The 22,454-nt window shown below is 42.3% G+C and overlaps 1 protein-coding gene across 2 annotated transcripts in view; it reads right to left on the reverse strand.

Moving 5' to 3' along the window:
* Positions 1 to 22,454, reverse strand: part of LOC126179417 (phosphoenolpyruvate phosphomutase-like) — a 61,835-nt gene that overhangs the window by 6,610 nt on the left and 32,771 nt on the right. For both annotated transcript variants that reach the window (XM_049924607.1, XM_049924608.1), the window contains exons 6-7: positions 10,525 to 10,722; positions 5,932 to 6,108 (exon numbers count right to left, since the gene is read on the reverse strand). In XM_049924607.1, coding sequence (XP_049780564.1) covers positions 5,932 to 6,108; positions 10,525 to 10,722 — 375 coding nt within the window. The remainder of the gene's footprint in view (positions 1 to 5,931; positions 6,109 to 10,524; positions 10,723 to 22,454) is intronic.

Here is a 22,454-nt window from a genome sequence, read left to right on the forward strand (position 1 = left end):
CAGCTTGAAATTGGTATCTGATCAGTATTACACCGTCTAGTTATAAGGATTTGGAATATGGAATGGCATACTCTGACTTGGCCGAACAAACTACAGCCAATAAAGGAGAGCACAAATTTGTGCAGGTCCTCCATGTGGGCCTGTCTCAAGGACTTTATAGTCCCTTGGCAGCTCCACATCAGCCATTATTGGCTGATTCACCATCACCTCCATTCTGGGGATCTGCTCTGATGTCATCATGGTGCCCATTTGGCATTGGTTCACATTTGGCAGGACTGTCCAAACCCAGCTGACACATTAATCTTCCTGACTCGGTACCCCTAGTGCTAGCAGATGATGCCTCTCCAGATGACCTGGTTTTATGGTTCATTTATGGAGGGTTTTTCTTATCATTCTCTCTAAGGGAGTGCACCGCAGCCTTATTGGCCCATTGAGGGGTTGGCAGAATGCCCTTTTGTCACTCCGCTTCCAATAGGCAGTGGCTGTCTGGGCTTTGTGGTTCACCCCAGTTGTTACCCTGTCTACTCTCTTACTCTTATTCCCCATTGTTGCATATTCTGTTTGAGTTGGTGCTCTTCTGTTTTCCTGTGCTTCTTTCACTCTTTCAATGTCACTAGTCTTTTCTGGGTGTTGTTGGGTGGGATGTGCCTCTGATAAGTTGTGGAAAGTATGTCCCCCATCACACTTCCTGCATGTGGGGTTCTCCAGCTGCTCCTGGTTGGGGCACCTCCCCTCCCCCCCTCTTTCTATGTTTCTCCCCTTTTCTTCTTCCTTGTTGCTTTCTCTAGACTTCATTGACCTTTGTTACACCTTGGGGTTTTGTTTCTTTGGGTTTTGTGGACTAGGGTCATCTTTGGGATGCAGTTTTGTTGACTTCCCTGTTCCAGGTAGGAAGACTAATGACCTTATAGTTTGGTTCCTTTAATCATTCAACTAACCAACCAACCAGATAGCTGCACGTGTTAATGTGACTACTTCAGAGATGGGGAGCTAAGCTGGCCCCAAATTGAATTTGCCTGGCAGATTAACAATGAGTGTCTGTGTGCTGGTCAGCCTGGATATGGTTTTTAGACAGTTTCCCACATCTCATTAGGTGAATATTCTCCACAGATACATGCTATGCAAACACTTAGAACACTTTTTCACATGTGTACACAGAATCTACTCCGGATGCAGACAGATTGTACACATTGCTTCTGACCTGGGAGATGAATAGGAGAATGATGACCTTAGCAGGTTGATATCCTTAAAAACTTAGTCAGCATCTTATTTGATCATCATCATTTAGTGAAAGTGAAGAGAGCAAGGAATGTAGAAAATCGACTTATGTTCACTTTGTTCACATAAAGTGCACAAACCAGCACAGTTGTGTTCAAACAGGAAAATACCACTTCATGACTTCAATCACATTATTTTGTCCTCAAAAGAAAGGACAATTCAAAAATAACAGTATAAACAGGCAAATAATGTTTTCAGGTTACAAACAATGCACTTACATGCTAGTGAGTAACTTAGAAGATATTTGTTCATGCAAAGTAACAATCAGAATTGAGATATGTATAAAATTTACTCAGGACATAACTGTAAAAGGTGTTTCTAAAAATATTATCCAAATACTCCTATACAACAAATTCCCACATTCAAAGTACTAAGCTGTAAGTAAAATAATTGGAGTGAATGTGTGTCTGGGATCTCCTCTCAAACCCCTTTATCGATTTCAAACATATTTGGCACACAAACTGAAGACATTAAGAGAATCAGCACTTTAGAGTCTGCAACCTTGTAGCTGCATTAGGGGTGGAGATATGGCGAAAACGTATTTTTCCGGCACTTACACATAGGCTGCCCTGCACGACAGGTGGTTGTGCAGAAAGAGTATAGGCCTACCTCATTGACCAGCTTCGCAGGGGCTACATGTGCTGATAGGCATGGCTGCTGAAGATTGGGATTGATAGATGAGAGGATTGAGAAAGAGAGGGAGCAAGAGGTGGGGTGGGGGGGCAGGAAGCCATAAACAGTAAGAGGATGTCAGGGGGAATGGACAGAGAGTAGGAGGGAATGGTCAGGGGGAGGGACACAAAAAAGTGGATGAGGTGATGGATAGCAAGATGAGGACGGGATGAATGGAGTGAAGTGGGGAGGTAGTGTAGGGAAGAGGAGAAACACAGAGGCTGGGGCAGGAGGTGAAGATGGACAGAGAGATTTGAGGAGGAGGAGTAGATGGGCAGTTAGGTGGCAGGAGGAGATGACAAAAGGAAAGCTGGAGTTTTAAATTTCAGTGTAAGAAATCTTTCACACAGGAGAATTGTACAAATGTACCATCATTTGACCAACACATAGTCTCTTTTAAGGAGGGCGTAGTAATAGGCACCCGTGGAATAGATACAACTGAAAGAATTGAAAACAAATACATCGCCATGTCCAAAGGGGATCCGAATTCAATTCTACAAAGAGTACCCTATGGTATTGGCCCCTTACTAAAGTTGCATTTGTCATGAATCTCTTGCACAGCATGAAATCCTTAGTGACTGGAAAAAAGTGCAAGTGACTCTTGTCTATAAGAAGGGCAAAAGAACGGACCCACAAAATTACGGACCAATATCCTTAACATCAGTTTGCTGCAGAATTCTCAAACATATTCTTGTTTGAGTATAATAAATTTCATTGAGATGAAAAAGCTTTTTATCCACAAATCAGAATAACTCATGCAAAAACCCAGCTTTCCCTGTTCTCACATGATTTCCTATAAACTATGGATAAAGGGCTAAAGGCAGATTCTGTATTGCTAGATTTCTGAAAAGCATTTGATGTGGAGTCCCACTGCAGACTGTTAATGGAGGTATGAGCATACTACATAGATTCCCAGATATGGAAGTGGCTCTAAGGCTTTCTTTGTAATAGAGCCCAGTACATTGTCCTCAATGGTGAGTGTTTACAAGGGTAATGTCAGAGTGGCCAGGGAAGTGTGATAGAACTGCTATTATTCTCTATATTCATAAATGATCTGATGGACAGGGCAAGCAGCAGTCTGCAGCTGTTTGCTGACGATGCTGTGGTGTACAAGAACCTGTTGTCATTGAGTGACTGTAGGATGCTGCAAGATCACTTAAACAAAATTTATGGTTGTTGTGATAAATGGCAACTGGCACTAGATGTAGAAAAATGTAAGTTAATGCAGATGAGTGGAAAGAACAACCCCATAGTGCTCGAATTCAGCATTAATAGAGTGCTGCTTGAAACAGTCACATCACTTGAATATCTAGGGTAACATTGCAGAGTGATGTGAAAGTTACTTCTCGACGTTATCACCCTGCAGACATACACATTTTTCACAACGCTGATGCCATGATTCCCTGGCAGCGGTGAAGGCTTCTAGAGTGTCTTTCATTGTTGGAAAAAGTCACTAGGAGCCAGGTCAGGTGAGTAGGGAGCATGAGGAATCACTTCAAAGTTGTTATCACGAAGAAACTGTTGCGTAACGTTAGCTCGATGTGCGGGTGCATTGTCTTGGTGAAACAGCACACGCGCAGCCCTTCCCGGACGTTTTTGTTGCACTGCAGGAAGGAATTTGTTCTTCAAAACATTTTCGTACGATGCACCTGTTACCGTAGTGCCCTTTGGAATGCAATGGGTAAGGATTACGCCCTCGCTGTCCCAGAACATGGACACCATCATTTTTTCAGCACTGGCGGTTACCCGAAATTTTTTTGGTGGCGGTGAATCTGTGTGCTTCCATTGAGCTGACTGGCGCTTTGTTTCTGGATTGAAAAATGGCATCCACGTCTCCTCCATTGTCACAACCGACGAAAAGAAAGTCCCATTCATGCTGTCGTTGCGCGTCAACATTGCTTGGCAACATGCCACACGGGCAGCCATGTGGTCGTCCGTCAGCATTCGTGGCACCCACCTGGATGACACTTTTCGCATTTTCAGGTCGTCATGCAGGATTGTGAGCACAGAACCCACAGAAATGCCAAATCTGGAGGCGATCCCCCAAAACAATTCTCTCCACTTTCTCGATCATGTTGTCAGACCGGCTTGTGCGAGCCCGAGGTTGTTTCGGTTTGTTGTCACACGATGTTCTGCCTTCATTAAACTGTCGCACCCACGAACGCACTTTCGACACATCCATAACTCCATCCCCACATGTCTCCTTCAACTGTTGATGAATTTCAATTGGTTTCACACCACGCAAATTCAGAAAACGAATGATTGCAAGCTGTTCAAGTAAGGAAAACGTCGCCATTTTAAGTATTTAAAACAGTTCTCATTCTCGCCGCTGGCGGTAAAATTCCATCTGCCATACGGTGCTGCCATCTCTGGGACGTATTGACAATGAACGCGGCCTCATTTTAAAACAATGCGCATGTTTCTATCTCTTTCCAGTCCGGAGAAAAAAAATCGGAGGCCTTAGAACTTGAATGCACCTCGTAGTAGGGAAGGTGAACGGTCAACTTGGGTTTATTGGGAGAATTTTAGGAGAGTTGGTCCATTTGTAAAGGAGACTGCATATAGATCACTAATGTGACCCATTTTTAGTGCTGCTCAATTGGTTCCGACACCCACCAGGTCAGATTAAAGGAAGACATCAAAGCAAGGGAAGACATTGTGTGCTGCTTGATTCATTACCAGTGGGTTCAAACAACATGACTTACTGGACTTTACTTAATTCGTTTGGCCCCTATGGGGGCATAGGACATCCAGGAGAACTCACCATCTGTCTCTGTGTTTGGCCATTTGCCACAGTTCTTCCCAGATCTTGCCAACTCTTTTTGCTTCCCCTTCCACTGTCCTTTTCTATGTGCCCCTAGGTCTTCCTCTCTTCTTTGTTCCCTGGGGATTCCATTCCAATTCTTTTTTCTTGATGGTCCAAGTGGTTTTCTCAATGTGCTCTCCAGCCACCCACACTTTCTCACTAGTATCCGGTCTTCTATAGGTATCTGGTTTGTTATTCACCAGAGCTCCTTATTACATATTTCTTCTGGCCACCAGATATTCATGACGCGTCAGAGACATCTACTTATGAAGCCTTTCAAACAACATGCAAGTTATTTAGATGTACATGGACTGTATGAGACCAGGAAAATCTCTGAAATTGTGTCGTTTCATTTTTATAAACAATGTGCAAGTATTCTGGAGATACTTGGGAACTGAAATGGTAATCCTTGGAGGGAATACAATGTTCTTTTTGAGCAACACAACCAAGAAAATTTAAAAAGATCATCATTTGAAGCTGACTACAGAACCATTCTACTCCTCCCCCCTCCCCTCCCCCCCCTCCTCCCAAAATAAACCATGAGGACCATGCAGATAACAGAAAAGAAATTAGGACTTGTGTCGAAGTATTTAGACAGTCCATTTTTCCTCATTCCATTTGTGAGTGGAACAGGAAAGGAAATGACTAGTAGTGGTACAGGTACCCTCCACCACACACTATACATTGCTTTGCAGAGTATGTGTGTAGATGTAGATGGGCAGAGAGAGACAGGCAGAGGGATGAACAGAAAGGGTGAGAGTAAGAGAGAGGCAAAGAGGGGGAGTGAGAGATAAGCAGAGAGAGTAAGGGGGGTGAGGAATAAATGGACCATGAGGAGGAGGAAGAGGAGGAGGAGAACTGAGAAAGGGAGGAGGTAGAGGAGACATGCAATGTATGTATTGAATGTGCATGTGGGCAAAGCCACAGGGAAAGGTTAGTTAGTTAAGTGAAGAAATTTAAAAAAATATTCTCCATCATTTGACCATTGCATATACCACTTACCAGTAATGATGCTCACTTCATGGTCCGTTAGTAGGGGCTATGTTTGCATGACACTTCAGATTATGAAATTCATTTCTTAAGTATTGTATATAACTTGAAATATGTAAAATGCATATTTTTACGTGTGTGGTTCTGAATTATTATTTTTAACAGTATTTGATAGATCATGTTACCTTCTTTTCCACACCAGCCAGTGATTTTTCTTCAAAAATTTGTTTGCTAGTAGTTTGCATTGCTTGCACTGATGCCCTCAAATTATGGTTAGCCCATATTACTGTTGAGATTCCCATTTCTTCAAACTTCTTTGTTGGGGTTGTATAGTATTTGGTTGGTACAATTACAACAGGACCCTGAAAATTTCTGTAATCACTATCATCCTTTGCTTTTTCAAGTAGAAGATATTACATTCTGTAAGAAATTTCTGCATATGACTGTGTGTATAGAAATGTGTGTAGCCAAGGATTACAGATGACGAGAAAAATGTCTAACATTCTTAACAAGGAAAACTTGACATCAACTGTAGCAGTTTCTTAACTAAAAGATTACTTACAACACAAAAAGGAGATGGAAATATAATAAATTTTATCCATCTAATCTAATTTGTAATATTTATTAAGAATTTCTGTTCAGACATGTTTAAGTAACATTCAGCAGTTCTTGTGAATTACTGCTACATTATCATGGAGTGTATATGTGATGAATTTGTTTATTTAGTGCCCGTTTTATCAAGTCATGATGTAGGACTTGTCAAAATAGAAGACAGTGTAAAACTTTACATAGGCTATGTACAAAATACAGGCACATATAAGTTGTAATATTATTTCTATATTCCAGAGCTTCCTTATAATACATTGCGATTGATTTTAATAATATAAGGAAATAGAATTTTATGTACACATTTATAGACACAAGAGACACAGCTGAAAAGTTATTGATAAATCTTGATTGATTGCACTAAAGGAAGCATTATTCTAGTTAAATACACACTCACTATACACACTAATTAACAGGAGTACATTAGAAAAGAGTATTTAGTTATAAATAGAAATAATTTATAAATTATTAAGTAGAATGATTATGAACCCGAACCTACAGATTGGGGCATTATTCCAAATACTCATTAAGAGTGGAGAAGCTGTAGATCATTAGATCATTTTGCTCTCTTTTAAGAGTTTTAAAGTTTTTTATTCTATTGGTATTGTGTGGAAATGTATTGAAGAGAATTTATGCTTTATGTAATCACTGTCTTGATGTATTGTTTTTGTGTGTAACGTCAATATGAAAGTCATCCTTATTCTTGTTTCACAATTTGAACTTGCTATTCAGAATCAATGAGTCTTAATGAAACAGATACTTTAAAGTATAAATACAGCTGTCAGTCAAGATTTTTAATTATTTAAAAATATCTCTGCATGATTCTCTGTAAGCAAAACCTTTCATTAATAATTAAAGCTGTCTTCTGATACCCCACCAGCTTCATGAATGTGGGATCTGTGTACATCTGCCACATATGAGGGTTCCTGCAGAAAGTTCAAACTAACATCTTACATTTGCAGGCAGACAGATTAACAGTAATATGTGTGGGTGTGAGAAGAATAATACTCTGTGACTTCAATGGTTAACATATCCTCTACATTCTGAAAAAGGCTCTGTCTTGTGAACAAGCAGAATAAAACTGCTCACATACTTGATATGGCTTTAAAACTCACACTGTAAAAACAAGAGTACTGATCATCTTGACATAGTCTGCATAAGCTGATTCACGTAGTTACATCTCTTTACTAATGATTTTATTTTCACTTCTTTTCATATTCCTGAAGACTTTACTTCTTAAAATGATCTTCAGAGCACCACCTACTTAATAGCTTGTTTGTCTGTCTTTGGAATGAAATACAGCACTGATTCTGTGTATCAGGTATCCAACAGTTTGTTGGCAGGTTTGTGGAGGTATGTGGATTAGATGTTTACACACAGGTCTTGTAATTCACGTAAATAATGGGTCAAATTGCGTATGCAGTGATGGCGCTTGATAGCAGCCCAGATGGATTCCATAAGATTCCCATCAGGCAAAATTTGGTTGCTGAAACATCAAAGGGAGCTCAGTGTAATGTCCTCAAATCACTGCAGCACAGTTCTGGCTATGATACATGGACAATTATACGCCTGAAAGATGACGTCGCCATCAGGGAAGACATCAAGTATGAAGGGATGTAGGTGGTTTGCAGCTGTCAGTGTCTCTTCAGTTACTACCGCAGGTCCCATTCAAGTGGAGGATAATGTCTCCCACAGCATAATACTGCTCTCACCAGCCTGAGTCCACGGAATGTTGCGCATTTTGAGCCACCATTCACCTCAATGATGGCATTTGTGAAGACAATTATCAACCTAGTGTAGCAAAAATGTGACTCACCCAAAGAGCTAACACATTTCCACAGATCGATGATCAAACCCAGGTGGTCTCGTGCCCACTGCAATTATAATTGATGATGTCATTGGGTCAACATCTGAACATGTAGGAGAGGTCTGCTGCGGAGCTCAATGTTCAACAATGTACATCTACATCTACATGGATACTCTGCAAATCACATTTAAGTGCCTGGCAGAAGGTTTATCAAACCACCTTCACAATCCCCTATTATTCCAATCTCGTATAGCGCACGGGAAGAATACCTGTATCTTTCTGTAAGAGCTCTGATTTCCCTTATTTTATCTTGGTGGTCGTTCCTTCCTATGTAAGTCGGTGTCAACAAAATATTTTTGCATTCGGAGGAGAAAGTTGGTGATTGGAATTTCGTGAGAAGATTCCATCGCAACGAAAAATGCCTATCTTTTAATGATGTCCATCCCAAATCCTGTATCATTTCAGTGACACTCTCTCTGATATTTCGCGATAATACAAAACGGCTGCCTTTCTTTGAACTTTTTCGATGTACTCAGTCAGTCCTATCTGGTAAGGATCCCACACCATGCAACAGTATTCTAAAAGTGGATGGACAAGCGTAGTGTAGGCAGTCTCCTTAGTAGGTCTGTTACATTTTCTAAGTGTCCTGGCAATAAAACGAAGTCTTTGGTTAGCCTTCCCCACAACATTTTCTGTGTGTTCCTTCCAATTTAAATTGTTCGTAATTGTAATACCTAGGTATTTAGTTGAATTTACAGCTTTTAGATTAGACTGATTTATCTTGTAACCAAAGTTTAACGTGTTCCTTTTAGCACTCATGTGGATGACCTCACACTTTTCGTTATTTAAGGTCAACTGCCATTTTTCGCACCATTCCATTATTTCTTCTAAATCATTTTGCAGTTTGTTTTGATCTTCTAATGATTTTATTAGCCGATAAACAACAGCATCATCTGCAAACAACCGAGGATGGCTGCTCAGATTGTCTCCCAAATTGTTTATAAAGGTAAGGAACAGCAAAGGGCCTATAACACTACCTTGGGGAATGCCTGAAATCACTTCTGTTTTACTCGATGACTTTCCGTCAGTTACAATGAACTATGACCTCTCTGACAGGATATCACAGATTCAGTCACATAACTGAGATGATATTCCACAAGCACGCAATTTCACTACAAGCCGCTTGTGTGGTACAGTGTCAAAAGCCTTCTGGAAATCTAGAAATACGGAATTAATCTTAAATCCCTCATAAATAGCACTCAGCACTTCATGTGAATAAATGTACAATGAACAAAGTGCTCTGAAACACTTGTGCATGCACCAGCATTGTGTTCTTTTGGTAGAGTTGGCACAGATCACTGTCTATTTTATTTTAGATAGCAGAAAAGCCTCTGAACCCCATGTTCTGTGAAGTGTTGTACACGTTCAACCATTCAGTGCCTAGAGGTAGTTCCACAGTCCATAGATGCTCACAACAGTAGCAGGTGAACATTCAACGAGCTTCACTGTTTTAGATATTCATTCACAGACACTGTGTAAAAATAATTTGCCCTTTCTCAAAGTCTCTTATCTCAATGGATTTCCCCATTTGCAGCCATATTTTCGCTATGGTGATCCTCCATCCATATCTGCTCTGCTTATGTACTTTTTCGGAATGTAGAGGATATGTTAACCATTGAAGTCATAGAGTATTATTCTTCTCACACCCACACATACTACTGTTAGTCTGTCTGCCTGCAAGTGTAAGATGTTAGTTCGAACTTTCTGCAGGAACCCTCGTATGTTAGACAACCTGATAATACCCTTTCTATACAAGATGTAATTTGAATTAAATAGGTTTGTTATTCATAAATAAGTTGCTGCAAGTTTTAATTTGGTATATTGTGTATTGGAGATATTAGTAATGAGTTAACAACATTTACTTATACAGAAAAGATAACACTGACAGATAATTTCAAAAATGAGAGAGATAAATGTATGCGTACAAAGGTATTGCTCAGTTATTGCTGTAATGGTGCTATGTCTAGATTGAAGTAATTTAATTTTAAGATTGTTAAAGTTAATTAAATAAGGGCTTCCATAAATAACATGAAATCATGAGAGTATGCCAACAGGTTGCCATAATGGAATATAGTGCAAGAAAACTCATACTCCCAATGTTCCTGTGTGCCTCATTCATTAATACACAAGGGTTTAATGTTAAGTATATTTCAATACAGTAATCTGTTCTTAGATATGCTCCCTGTTTCTGTATACCTACTGACTGCCAACAGGAAGAATGGTTTAGGTTTGGGAGCTGTGTACGTCTTTCATATTTATCAGTTGCACTTGTCTAGTGCATATATAATTTGCACTGGCTGAATACCTTGTTTTGCCATTTCTTCATGAACGCTTCTATATCAGAGGGATCAGTCTTTTTGCTATGAATGAGAATGGCATCCGCTCCTGCTTCCTTGTAGGCTTCAGCTCTTTGCAGTGCTTCATCAAGTCCCCATCCAGCAATAAATGCTTCAACTCTTGCCACAACACAGAAATCTGGATCCTTTTGGTGGTCCTTGCAGGCCTAAAATGTAGATTTAGTTAATTAAATAACTGGGCTACACATTTAAATCACAGTTGTACGTAAAATAGAGAAAGACTTGTCAAGTGATTCTGAGGTGGACCGAAGAACTGCTTTATGTGAACTTGAATCTCAATGCTTTTGAGGCCACAAAATGCTGTTTCGACAAAATATATTATTTTGAAAATTTACTGAACTATTGCAGAAAATTGTTGCAAGTGTCATTTCATAGACATCTGGTCAGTCAATTTGTCATTCTAAAATTCATACCCATATTATAATTTATGGACTCAGGTTGACTAATTTTTCACACCATTACAGAAAATTTACAGTAAATTAGTGAAATTAGATAGTTAAGTGAAAAAATTATAACACATAATGGTGTAGAAAAACAATGTAGCCAAAATTCTTTTAAAGTAGAGGAGCAATAATACAAATTATCCAGAAGATAAAACCAGAAAGCTACAATGTACCCACAGTCTTAAAACTGGACAGAACACATCATTTTTGTCTGATTTGCATTTGGAATAGGAGAGGGGGGAAAACAATGGCGTAACAGAAGTATCATCTGCCACACACTAATAATGTAATAAATTGAAATGTGAACAGTATTTCAGAAAGAAATGTAAAATGTTATTGAAGAAATCTCTCTAGATTCTGATAGTAATGAAGTTGTCAAAAGAAAAAATACCTTCATTCTTCAGAATTTTCCAGAAGAGCAAGCCAGTTGGGGAAGGACGCCTTACAAGGTGCATCGTGTCCATCGTGCATTGAGATCTTCAGCCCACTTTCTCGTTGTCGCATTGCAGTCCTGCCCATTCTCCATCTCTTGGACGAGGACACTTTCCTGGGTATGTTTTCCACTGTGCACTATGCAGTGTCGATTTCTGCGTCAATGATGACCGTGGACTTCTTTGCACCTGACATCCAGCACGGTAGCCAGTCCATTGTGGTGGGGCCGCCATGTACCCTGTTGGTTGTAGCCCCCTGACCACACAGGGATCACTCTGCTGATGCCTGCTCTGTTAACTCCCCACGTATGCCAAGGGTAGATGTCCATCCCCCTGTGGCATTAGGTCTCTCGGCAATGGCCATCCTTCCAGGTGGCCTTTGCTGCAGCTGGGTGGTGCCTGTGGGGAGGGACCCTGGTCAGAGTGGGTGGCATCAGGGCGGGTGACACACGATGAAGCGTAGTCCATCATCTCTTGCTGATGGTGAAACACCAGCAGTCTCTAAGCGATTACGAGCTCAATTCAACGCACAGAAGTATGACCCCAAATCATTCCCCTCCCTGGCCACACCATGGGAGGAATGTCAGGTTAAGGAGGGCAGTGGATCTTATTCGCCCCAGTACCTTGTATTTTCGAGAGGTGATGGGGGAATCTTTCATGACAATGAAACCTAAGTTTTTTGTTGAGCATTTAGAGGACAAGTTCGGGGAGGCGGAGGGCTTGTCCAAAATGAGATCTGGGTCAGTCTTGATCAAAACAGCGCACTCTGCCCAGTCAGGGGAGTTACTCACTTGTGAAAAGGTGGGGATGTTTCTGTAACCATCACGCCCCATAAGAACTTAAATATGGTCCAGGGTATCATATTTCACAGAGACCTTCTTTTGCAGTCCGACAATGAGCTGTGCACCAATTTAGAGCGGCGAGATGTACATTTCATCTGGCGTGCCCACCGGGGTCCGAAGGATAATCCGGTTGCCACTGGTGCCTTCATCTTGGCCTTTGAGGGTGATACATTACCTGAGAAGGTCGGGGTGATGGTCTATTGGTGTGACGTCAAGTCCTATATCCCTCCCTCGGTGCAGTGTTTTAAGTGCTGGAAGTTCGGCCATATGTCTTCCTGCTGTACTTCCAGTGTCACATGCCAAGATTGTGGATGCCCATCACATCCCCATACTCCATGTGCCCTGCCTCCCATCTGTGTCAACTGTGGAGAGCATCATTCGCCTTGCTCGCCTAACTGCAGGATTCTCCAGAAACAAAGGAAAATCATGGAGTACAAGACCCTGGACAGACTGACCTACATTGAGGCTAAGAGAGAATTTGAACGCCTGCATCCTGTGCGTATGACATCATCTTACGCCGTTGCTACAACAGTTCTGGCATCCCCAATTCTAAGCCGGAGAAACGTAAGTCTTCTTTGCTTTCTCTCGCTAGGAAGGGGTACCTTGGGTCACTCCCTTCCCAGGTTTCTTCTAGTGGGAAAGATGACACCCGCCAGTGGCTGAAGAGCCCAAAAGCAGCTGGTCATACGGCTTCACACTAATCCTCATTCCCAGAGACTGAGCCAGTGAAGTCCTCCCAGCCAGGGAAACCCAAGGAGCTGCTAGAGAAATCCAAAAAGAAAACCCCTAAGACGAAGGAAATTGCGGTGGCACCAACACCACTACTACCTACAAGCTCTGCGACTGAGGATGGGGTGGAGGTTTTGGCATCTGCTGAGGACCTAGATCTCACCAGACCCTCAGATACAACGGATATAGGCTGCTCAGGCAATAAATTGGTGTAAGCAGGTGACTCAGATTCGTAAAGTGCCTCATTGAATGTTCCATGCCTTCCCAGTCTCACGATGTCATCCTCCAGTGTAAAATGCGGCAGTTTTTTCCACCGCCTGGCTGAGCTACGACAACTGTTAAGCTTTAACCTGCTATCTGCATTGCCCTCCAGGAAACCTGGTTCCCAGCAATTCAGCCCCTGCTCTCCACGGCTGTAACGGATATTACAGGAACCGTAGTGACTATAGTTGAGTGTCAGGTGGAGTTTGCATTTATGTCCTAAACTCGGTCTGTAGTGAAATGTGCCTCTTCAAACCCTTCTTGAAGCTGTGGCTGTCAGAATAAGGACGATGCAGGAAATAACTCTCTGCAATGTATATCTTTCTCCAGGTGGTGCAGCACCCCTGAATGTATTAGCTGCACTGATTGATCAATTCCCTAAACCTTTCCTACTATTGGGAGATTTTAATACCCATAACCAATTGTGGGGTGGTACCATGCTTACTGGCCGAGGCAGAGATGTCGAAACTTTACTGTTGCAATTCGACCTCTGCCTCTTACATACTGGGGCTGCCACACATTTCAGTGTGGCTCATGGTAGTTACTCAGCCACTGATATATCAATTTGCAGGCGGCCGGTGTGGCCGAGCGGTTCTAGGTCCTTCAGTCTGGAACCGCTTGACAGCTACGGTCGCAGGTTTGAATCCTGTCTCGGGCGTGGATTTGTGTGATGTCCTTAGGTTAGTTAAACAAGTAGTTCTAAGTTCTAGGGGACTGATGACCTCAGATGTTAAGTCCCATAGTGCCATATTTTTTATCCCTTTGCAGCCCAGGACTTCTCACATCTATCCACTGGAGAGCACATGACGACCTGTGTGGTAGTGACCACTTCCACATCTTATTGTCAGTGCCCCAGTGTCAGGCACACAGACGCCTGCCCAGATGGGCTTTGAACAAGGCGGACTGGGGAACTTTCACTCTGCTGTCACCGCTGAATCTACCCCACACGGTAACATCGATGTGATGGTTGAGCAGGTGACTAGCACAATGGTTTCTGCGGCAGAAAAAGCAATCCCTCGCTCTTTCGGGTGCCCGAGGCATAAGGCAGTCCCTTGGTGGTCGCTGGAAGTCGCTGAAGCAATTAAGGAGCATCAGCGACCTCTACAGTGGCATAAGTGGCATCCTTTCTTGGAACACCTCATAGCCTTTAAACAGCTCTGTGCCCGTGTTTGCTACCTTATGAAACAACGGAAGAAGGAGTGTTGGGAGAGATACGTCTCCACCATTGGGTGCCACACGTCACCTTCCCAAGTCTGGACAAAGATGAAACATCTTTTCGGATACCAGGCCCCAACAGCTGAGCCCGGTGTTAACTTAAATGCAGGGTTATGTACCGATGCAAACGCGATTGCCGAGCACTTTTCTCGAGACTCTGCGTCGGAGAATTACCCCCCAGCCTATCACACACTCAAATGGCGGCGGGAAGGGATCGTCCTCTCATTCACCACACACTGCAGTGAATCCTGTAACGTCCCATTTACAGAGTGGGAGCTCCTCAGTGCCATTGCACATCGCTCCGACACAGCTCCTGGGCCTGATCGCATCCACAGCCAGATGACTAAACATCTCTCATCTGACTCCAAGCGACATGTTCTTGTCATCTTCAACTGGATCTGCTGCGATGGTGTCTTTCCATTGCGGTGGCGGGAGAGCACCATCATTCAGGTGCTCAAACCCGGTAAAAACCCGCTTGATGCGGCTTAGCTTTTTTTTTTTTTTTTTTTTTTTTTCCCCCGATATGATGTGGATACAACGTTCTTTGTAAGCTGCTGCAACGTATGGTATTTTGGCGGTTGGGTTGGGTCCTGGAGTCACGTAGCTTGCTGGCTCCATGTCAGGGCAACTTTCGCCAGGGTCGCTCTACCACTGATAATCTTGTGTCCATTGATTCTGCCATCTGAACAGCCTTTTCCAGACGGCAACACCTGATTGCTGTCTTTTTTGACTTACATAAAGCATACAACACGACTTGGCGACGTCATATCCTTGCCACATTGTGTGCGGGGACCACTCCAGATTTTTATCCAGATCTTCTTGTCACTCCGTACTTTCCGTGTCTAGGTTGGTGACTCCCATAGTTCCATCCATATCCAGGAGAATGGAGTCCCGCAGGGCTCTGTATAGAGTGTGTCTCTATTTTTAGCGTCCGTTAACAGCCTAGCAGCAGCTGTCAGGCCCTCCGTCTCACCTTCTCTGTATGCAGACGACCTCTGCATTTCGTACTGCTCCTCTAGTACTGTTATCGCTGAGCAGCACCTCCAGGGAGCCATCCACAAGGCGCAGTCATGGACTGTAGCCCACGGCTTCCAGTTTTCAGCCACAAACTCGTGTATCGTGCACTTCTGTCAGTGTCGTACCGTTCACCTGGATTCCGCACTTTACCTTAATGACGATCCACTCACTGTAGTGTAGACATACCAATTCCTAGGACTGGTTTTCGACGCTCGATTGACTTGGCGCACTCATCTTCTTCAGCTTAAGCAGAAGTGCTGGCAGCACCTCAATGCCCTCCGTTGCCTGAGCAACACCATTTGGGCTGCAGATCGCTGTACACTGCTGAAGCTCTACAGAGCCCTTGTCCAATCCCAAATTGGCTATGGGAATGTGGTTTATGGTTCAGCAGCGCCTTCAGCATTGCATTTACTCGACCCTGTACACCACTGTGGGGTTCTATTAGCAACAGGAGCTTTTAAGACGAGTCCAGTGACCAGTGTACTGGTGGATGCTGGTGGCCCTCCACTGCAGATCAGACGTGCACAACTGCTCGCCAGTTATGCAGCACACATTCATAGTTCCCCTGAGCATCCGAATAACCATCTCCTTTTCCCACCCATGGCAGTCCATCTCCCACATTGGCAGCCCAGATTGGGGCAAACGATTGCGGTTCGCGTGCGGTCCCTCCGCTCCGAACTGGAGTCCTTCCCTTTACCACCTCTACTTGCGGGCAGTCCATTTTCATATGCCTCCATGGTGTACACCTCGGCAGCAGCTTTGTCTGGACCTTTTGTAAAGCCATAAGGACTCCATTAACCCCACCGCTCTCCGCTGTCACTTCCTCTCAATTATTGACGTGTTCCGGGTCTCTGAAGTGGTTTACACCAACAGCTCAATGGGTGAGGGTCACATAGGCTTCGCATATGTTCATGGAGGACATGTTGAGCGACACTGCTTGCCAGTTGGCTGCAGTGTTTTCACTGCAGAGCTGGCGGCCATATCTCGTGCTCTTGAGTACATCCGCTCATGCCCTGGCGAGTCATTTCTCCTGTGTAACGACTCATTGAGCAGCCTGCAAGCTGTCGACCAGTGCTACGCTTGCCACCTTCTGGTAGCGTCCATTCAGGAGTCCATCTATGCCCTGGAACAGTCCCGCTGTTCCGTGGTGTTTGTGTGGACCTCAGGACACGTGGGAATTCCAGGCAACGAACTTGCCGACAGGCTGGCCAAACAGGTGATGCGGAAACCGCTTCTGGAGATAGGCATCCCTGAAGCTGACCTACGTTCTGTCTTACACCACAGGGTTTTCTAGCTTTGGGAGACGGAATGGCATAACAGCACACACAAAAAACTGCATGTCATTAAGGAGACTATGAATGTGTGGAAGTCTTCCATGCAGGCCTCTTGCAGGGAATCAGTTGTCCTCTGCTGGCTCTGCATTGGCCATACGTGGCTAACGCATGGTTATCTACTCAGTCGTGAGGACCCATCTCAGTGTCGCTGTGGCTCCCAAATGACAGTCGTCCACCTCTTGCTGGACTGCCCACTTTTAGCCGATCTGCAGCAGACTTTTAACTTTTCCAGCACCCTGCCTTCGGTGTTGGGCGACAATGCCTCCACAGCAGCTTTAGTTTTATGTTTTATCTCTGAGAGTGGATTTTATACTTCTATGTAGGTTTTAATGTATGTCCTTTGTGCCTTGCATGTCCTCCACTCTAGTGCTTTTAGGGTGGAGGTTTTAATGTGTTGCAGAGTGGCTGGCTTTCCCTTTTTATTCTCGTGGTTGGCCAGCCACTGTAATCTGCTTTCATGTTTTACTCCCTTCTGTTTCTAGCATCTCTGTTGTTTTCTTGTCCTCTTTTGTTCCTTTTAGTATTCGTTGCCTTCCCTTCATTCTTGTGGCTTTTCCTTTCTTTCCGTTTTGTGTTATATGTTTCGTCCGTTTTATTCTCACCCTTGTGGCATTGTTTTATTAGGAACAAGGGACCAATGGCCCTGTAGTTTGGTTCCTTCTCCTGCCTTTAAACCAACCAACGAAGAATGGGAAAATAATTTTCTGGAGTTTTATAAACTGTGGTATTGAGCTAGGCACAAAATCAACAAATATGGGAATACCCTAAGAAAACTCTCTGCTGAAGAGAAGGGAACACAGCAGCTACAAGTAAACACCACATTTCAAGAAAATACTTCCTGAAAAAATCTAATGTGGGAACAATACAGGTATGCCAAATAATGTATCTGTATGCTCTAGAGAAATGTAATATAACAATGGTGGCATTTCTTATGAAGATGGTAGAGGGAAAAACATACACCAAATGAAGCAGAACAAAGTATTATGAATCACATTGCTATATTTCCTGCTTTCTGTAACCATCATTGCAGATCATACAGAGAAAAGAAATATTTAAACTCTTACTTCCGTACAACTAAGATGTGTAGATTATAGGACACTTTGCGAAGAACAGCATTTATGTTATGTTTCGGAGGCCATTTACCCTAGCTTGTCCCTCTGCTTCAGCTGAAAATAACTGCTAGTGAGGGAGCAAAAATTAAAGTAGAATAAGAAACAAAAGTTCATCTAAATTTAGCAGACTCTAGCTATGAGCAGAAGAATTATTTAGGAATAAAGGAGACAACTCACTGAAAGGCAGAAGTGTTGCGTTGTCGACACGTATACAAACAAAAGATACAGAACTTTGATTTGCTAGCTCTTGGAAGGAACACACACACACACACACACACACACACACACACACACACACACACACACTATCTCCCTACATAGTGCTCAGTCGACTGCCAGCTCTTTTTTTGGCCCATACTACTGTGGTGAGGTGGAGGTGCATGTTCATTTCTCCTACAAGCTTGTGAAAGGAATTTCATTCAGAAAGCTAGTGAAGCAAACCTCTGTACCTTTTGTTTGCGTTCCTGTTGACACCCAACACTTCTGCCTCTTGAAGAGTCACCTCCTTTATTCCATAATAATCCATTATTCTCAGCCAGAACTTTCTGTACATTATTATGAGCAAAAGAATGTCATCAAAGAGAGAAGTAGGGAAAATCAAAACTTTATTAATTTAATTTCTTGTGCTTCAGTTTGCAAAAGTGTTTCCCAACACCATTTCATACAGAGGGACAGCTTTGTTTAAACTGTTGCTGTGGATACTCTATTTTTATGTAACCAACCAGCAGAAATCCACAGAGTGTTATATGTGGGATGAAAGTACTGCTGACTGTGGAGGAAGTGAAACAGATTATTAACACACAAGCAAATGCTATCATTACTGGAAGAAGTCATTGAGGTTAACATGTGTAACAACTCCAGCAGTGACCAGAACAGGAATATCATTTTCTCAGTCATGTTTGTGAATGTATTTTGTGAGGAAAAATGCTGTAGTGGTAAGTTGGAGGGTATTAATCGTAAGTTCCTTGAATATGATCACATATACATGGAGTCTGGCTGCATTCATGCAGCTATCGATAAAACTGCAAGAATTTATGCTCCTAGGAATCAAGATAATTTGATCAGATTAGTTCCTAGGAAACCCCAGATATAGCTGAACTTGAACAGTGCAATTTCAGTGAAGTTATTTGTTCAAATGGCTCTGAGCACTACACAACTTAACTTCTGAGGTCATCAGTCCCCTAGAACTTAGAACTAATTAAACCTAACTAACCTAAGGACATCACACACATCCATGCTCGAGCTAGGATTCGAACCTGTGACCGTAGTGGTCGCTCGGATCCAGACTGTAGCGCCTAGAACTGCACGGCCACTCCGGCCGGCCGAAGTTATTTGTCAGTGTTATGTTTATAGACAGCAAAATATATTGGGAGGGTCAGTCTCATGGCTAAAGATAAAATGCTTCCAGTACAGGAGTAATCCACCTGAGAATGTATACTACAGATCTGCCTTCAATCCACAAAAAGCAATCAAGGTATTAAATCTAACAAGAAAGGACAAATATCCAGTAAATCATGACATACAACCCATTCACTTATGTGTACGATTATTATCAAAAAAGGTCAGGGACCTATAATTGTTAATGTATTTTACCACAGCCTTTACCAGGCCATCCAGGAGACAGTGTAGAGCACTTACCAGATGACATTGCAACGTAAAAATTACATTTTATTTGAGTTTTAAGGAGTTGTTTCATCTGTCTGAACTTTGGACTGACACACACAGTGATGATTACATATTTAGAATACCTTCTACACAGTAACATACAGCATTATCTAATACTGCTTCTCTTTATACCAACATTTGGTGCTCAGAAAAAGATTCAGACCATGCACTAATTTTAATTATACAAGTACCAGATTTTACTGTATTGCAAACAGGAAAAATAGGCATGTTTAACAATTAATAAATTTCATAAAAACAACCAATTTTTAAAAGTTACTGAAACTCATTCAACAGAAATCAAACTACGTCCGAAAAATCCTGACTGAGAGAAGCAAAATAAAATAATGAGAAGTCCAGGATGAAATAACAACAAAATAGAAAGGACAAATTGCTACTCATCACATTGTGGAAATGTTTAGTCACAGACAGGCACAGTATGAAAAAATGCTAGAAATATTTCAGTTTTTCACATTTTCCTTCTTCAGAAGTAAAAAAAAAGGAAAGAAAAAAAAAAGAAAAAGAGAAAAGAAAACCCTCACTCATGTGGCTCCTGTCTGGTGACTCACTGCCTCATGTAAGTGTTCAGTAGCAATTTGTCCTTTCCATATTGTTTTAACTGAGAAAAGTGCTAGAGAACTTTCAGGTAGCACACATAATAGCATTTATAATCATATTTATTAATGCCACTTATTAAGCTGCACAATAAGGTACTAAAGCTATTAATGGCATTGGCATTTTTCTCATTTTTTCTTGGATTAAGCCATGGACTTGTGTGTGAATAAATAATGGTGACTGTATGCTTTGACAGGAGGCCATATTTCAAAAAGAAAACCATTGGTAACCATAGCCTACACACAAACACAAATCATACTTAGAGTACAAAAAATAACCTTTGGGGCATGGAATTAATAATACATCATCAAAAATACTTAGACTGGGTTTTCTCTTCACACTGCATTACCTACACACATTTTGAGAAAACAAAATGCAACATTGAGGGAGTAGCACTCTGTGTTTAATACAATATGCAATGTGATTTACTCTCTTCTCCATACAGATCTGTAGTGACAAGCACTCCCTCTCCCAATACACAAAGTGTCTTACTAAGGTCATCTCAGACCGAAATTACTCTCCCAACTCTGCACAGAAACAGATCTCCTGTGTCTTGTCTCTCCAGTCACCCACAGCCTCCCACATTCCCATTGTCTGATCTCAAAGAAGTACTCCCCTGCTGACTCAGTACCACACAGAACTGGAGCGACTGAATCATATTCTCCACCAGTGTGTTGGCTACCTCTCATTGTGTTTTGAAATGAGGAATATCCTTCCCAGTGGTATTCCACTGCCTACCGAACCTATATGGTGTCCTTGTCGATCTTTGTTCCACCCCTGCTGCCAACCCCTTGCCTCATAGGTCATATCCCTACAACATGCAATTGACCTAGATGCAAGAACTGCCCCATACATACTCTATCCACCACCTACACCAGTCCACTCGCAGGCTTCTCTTATCCCATCAAAGACAGTGCTACCTGTGCAAGCAGTCATGTAATCTACAAGCTTTCTATGTGGGCATGGTAAGCTCTGCATGAACAGACACTGACAAACTGTAACCAAGACACATGAATCACCAGTTGCAGAACATGCTGCCCAGTACAATGTGTTTCACTTTGGTGATTGCTTCACAGACTGTACCATCTGGATCCTTCCTACCATCACTAGCTTTGCCATATATCCTGCATTCCCATAACCCCTCCTCCCCTCCCTTCCTAGCCTCAACCTTTGCTAGTCCCTTTTCTTCACGTACCTATCCCCTTCCCTGCTTCCACTCAAGCACTATACAACCTTCTGTTCCACAAATGCACACAGTAATCTTCTACCCTTCCTCTACTTCACTCCTTTCCCCAACCCAACCTGAAACTGCCCAGCTGCACCTAGCAGCCCTATACTGTCCCCACCATGTCCCAGCATGCTCCTACAAACAGAACTACATCTTCCCCCACCCACACTACACTCTCTCTCCTCCTCACCATCTCAAAAGCTCAAATGTATAGCAATATTTTTGTTGTGCCTGTCTGCAACACAAGGTCTCCTCTATATGGTGAGTAGCAATCTACCATTTTCATAATGTTACCATTATTTCAACCTGGATTTTCCATTATTTAATTTTACCTATACATTGATTATTTATGTGAAAGGATGAAGTCCATTAAATATATACTACTTGTACTATCAGTAGACAATACTTGATAGGATATTGCACTTAATCCTATGTCTCGTGTGTTCCAAATCACACTTGGACAATAGAAAGTAAGTATATAAGCTCTACATCAGTGAAACAGCTACCATTCAGATTTATTTGGTCTCGGAAACCACACACAGCTCCCCATCAAATTCTCCTTGCTGGAACTGCTATATCTTTGGTGAGCACTTTGGCTCTCATTATTATGGCATAAATTTATGTAAAATTGATGCTAGATTATTCTGATGAAGCACAGTAAACCCATAAGGTTGTTGTATTTAATGTGCTTTATCTTCAGCTAAAGGTGACTTCAAGGGAGTTCCTTTGGAAGCACAACTTTGTTTATACTTCACCAGTGATTGTAGATTCAGATGTAATTCTTTGAAATTTAGTGTTACATTTGGTGTCTGCATATAAAACAGTGAATAGTGAATTGATTCTCCTTTTATGAAAAGCATTATTTCGGTGCAACATACGACTTTTACTGTGTTTTTTAATTTGCTATTTCATGGGTTCCATTGTTTTTGAAGTCTACCTCTTCCATACTTACAGCAGTAAACCTTTTGGAAACCTTAGCAACTGCCTGT

The sequence above is a fragment of the Schistocerca cancellata genome, chromosome 1, assembly GCF_023864275.1.
Source record: "Schistocerca cancellata isolate TAMUIC-IGC-003103 chromosome 1, iqSchCanc2.1, whole genome shotgun sequence".
NCBI classification, from domain to species: domain Eukaryota; kingdom Metazoa; phylum Arthropoda; class Insecta; order Orthoptera; family Acrididae; genus Schistocerca; species Schistocerca cancellata.